Source organism: Galeopterus variegatus, unplaced genomic scaffold, assembly GCF_000696425.1.
Source record: "Galeopterus variegatus unplaced genomic scaffold, G_variegatus-3.0.2 Scaffold7855, whole genome shotgun sequence".
Classification (NCBI taxonomy): domain Eukaryota; kingdom Metazoa; phylum Chordata; class Mammalia; order Dermoptera; family Cynocephalidae; genus Galeopterus; species Galeopterus variegatus.
In genome coordinates, this window is record NW_007733966.1 from 8,424 (window position 1) to 11,294 (window position 2,871).

Here is a 2,871-nt window from a genome sequence, read left to right on the forward strand (position 1 = left end):
GGTTGCCCTGTTAGTGGTCTTGCTGGCCTGGGGGCCATGAAGACCCTCTTCTCCCCTGCTGCCTCCAAGCAACTCCATCCAAAGGGCACAGCTGCGTCTTTTGCCGGCTCCTGTTCCATGCGCTCAGCAGCTCCAGCCTGGAAGTGGCTGTGGCCCAATATGCCCCTCACAGTTTTTTCTTTCTCTCATCATGGTCTCTCCTGCCTTCTAGCACTCCATGTCACTCCTTCATTCCCCTGAGCTCTAGTATCCCCAGCTTGGCTCTCGTTGCTCTTTAATAATTGTAAATTAGTTGAATTGTGGGAGAGAGTAACACTGTGGAGTGTCTATTCTGCCATATTGACCACAAGTCTAGTCCAACTTTAAAACAGGAAGTTCTCTGCTAACTACATTTCTGTCGTTATTAAGTACCCACAAGACACTAAAAACTTGTTTATGCTTTTTGTTTTTAATTCTTCCCTCCCAATCTTGCTTGAACCCATCCAATCAACAGTTCACCTCCACCATTCCAGCAATCCTTTCTTCTTCAGAGTTGCCAGTGTCCCCTTTTTAAAATCCAATATCTTACTTTTCTGTCTTCATCTTTCTTTCCTGTCAGCAGCATGTCTCACAGTTGATCTCTTCTTCCTTTTTCTTGGCTTTCCACTAACCTTAAAAAGTTTGTTTGTTTTAATTTTCTTGTTGCCTCTGTGAGCATTTCACCCTTTTCTGGTGTCTTGTGATCTTCTTTTCTGTATGTGGCAGTATCCTGTGGCTCAGTCCTTGAACTTGCTGTCTACTGTGTCTACACCCACCGCCTTTTCTTATCATCTCATCTCATGGTGTTAAACACCACGTACATGTCTCCATTTCCCCTGGAGACCTCTTCCCTGAACTCTAGAATAATGTGTCCAGTTGTCTCCTCATAACATCTCTGCTAAGACATCTAAGAGGCATCTCCACTTTAATGTGTCCAAAAGTGACTTCCTCAACTCCCCCAGGGGCGTTCCCACTGCATTTTCCTGTATCTCAGGGAAGGGTGAATGTGTATGTCCTGGGGCTTAGCTGAATGTTGCAGATATTTAAGAGGGAGAAGATGTTATATTATTTGTAAGTGTTAATATATAAAACAGATAAGTCCATGTTTAGTTAAAACAGGTGAGGAAATCCACGGTTTCCAGAATCCTCCTGAGCATGGGAGAGAGATGTTTGGACAGCTGGGCCCTGCCTGACGTGCTTCCGCCAGTACCTGTGACCTCATCTCTTGCTTGTGTCCTCCTTGCTCACTCTGCTCCAGCCACAGAGGCCTCCTGCCTTCACTTGAGCTGTCCCTCTGCCTAGAACATTGTGGTCCCTCAGCTGCAGGTGGCAAGCACTCTTCCTTCCTGGGTCTTGTTGTGATATCACCTTGTCAGTGGAGACTCCTGTGACACCCCCAACAGACTTACCCCACCTCTGGTTCATATTGTCTGCTCTCCATGTTTGTTTTTGTTCCTTCCACTGTCTGGATACTGGTGACAACAAGGCACCAAGGGGACAGCAGAGCCAGAGGTCGCAGGTGTGCGGGGCTTTCCCCTCTGAGTGGTGCTCAGGCTGGCTTCACATTAGAGTGGTGAGGCATTCTGCAAATCCCCCCCCCCCCCCCCCCCCAGAGATTCCCATTTGCATAGTCAGGTTGGGGCCCAGCCTTAATAATATTTAACGTTGATTCTATTCTATGTTCAGTGTTCAGCACCAAGGTTCTGAGTCTTGTATTTCTGAGAGCTGAGATCATCCTGTCGTGCATGGCGGGGTGAGGGGGGCTGTGTTCTGTATGCGGTTTGGTCAGGGCCAGCTCTGTGCCCTGAAGGGGAGCTCAGTCCATCCCAGCTCCCCGTTGCTGCAGCGTGTGTGTGGGCTTCACCAGGAGGGGAGTCAGATCTGAAGAAAGGGGTTGAAACTCACATATTGACCCTCTGGTAGGAATTTATCATCAGTGCATTCCCCCTGGTACAGTGGGCAGCACAGGACTGTTTTCAACATGTTAAGGTCTTCCCTGTGTATGTGTGGATGTGGAATAGGAAGGGGGTCGGTTGATTATGAACATTAAACAGTATAATTTCTGGTTTCAGGATTGATGTCTAAAGACTCATGTTACCTGAAGAAGAAGCCCAGAAGAGGAAAGAAGAGGAGTCAGGAATGGCTGTCATTCAGGTAAAGTCATTCTCTCAATGGATTATTCTTTGTCCTTCCTTTCTGACATGTGGGCATTGGATTTGATAATCTTCTGTGACGCTGAAGTTTCCTGCCTTTGAGGTTTGCTAGCACTCACGTATGCCTTCCCTCAGTCCCTCTCATCTCCACTTAGATTCCATGTCACTGTGGCCCAGTCACATGAACCTGTGAGGAGTCCCCATTGGGCATGATCCTGGGAAGGGCTTCACTGCAGACATAGATTGGAGACAGGGTGTGGGCTCCATGCTGTCAGTGCTGTTGGGCAGCAGGGAGTGTTTAGGGCCCACATCTGGATGCACTGGCAGCTCTCTATAGACCAGGGTTAGAGAAACTTTACATGGAAGTCACGTATTAATGCGTATACATAACTACTAACTTCTGGAAAAGGAGACCAATAGGGAGAAATCTTTTGTGCCAGATTTTGTAATAAGTTTGAAGTTAAGCTAGGGAGTCAGTGTGTCTCTACGTCAAACTCTTTAAGTCTTGGGTTGGAATGGAAAGTTCAGACACAGACATCAGTGATAGAGAGTATTTTATTCCATCATCAATTTTGCAACATGACATCAACCTAAAGTTCTAACAGCAGATTCATTAAACAATTCTCAGCACATCTCTCCCACAGAGACTGTGATGTTTCCGCAGGGACATTTAGAATAATGCCCAGACCACAAGAAATGT

The 2,871-nt window shown here is 46.9% G+C and overlaps 1 protein-coding gene across 1 annotated transcript in view; it reads left to right on the forward strand.

Annotated features, from left to right (window-relative positions):
- The first annotated feature begins 2,090 nt into the window (after positions 1-2,090).
- The window catches only part of LOC103607926 (zinc finger protein 160-like), an 11,278-nt gene continuing 10,497 nt past the window's right edge, over positions 2,091-2,871 (forward strand). The window contains 1 exon segment of the mRNA XM_008592384.1: positions 2,091-2,172. Within this exon segment, the coding sequence (XP_008590606.1) occupies positions 2,110-2,172 (63 nt within the window). The 5' untranslated portion in view covers positions 2,091-2,109.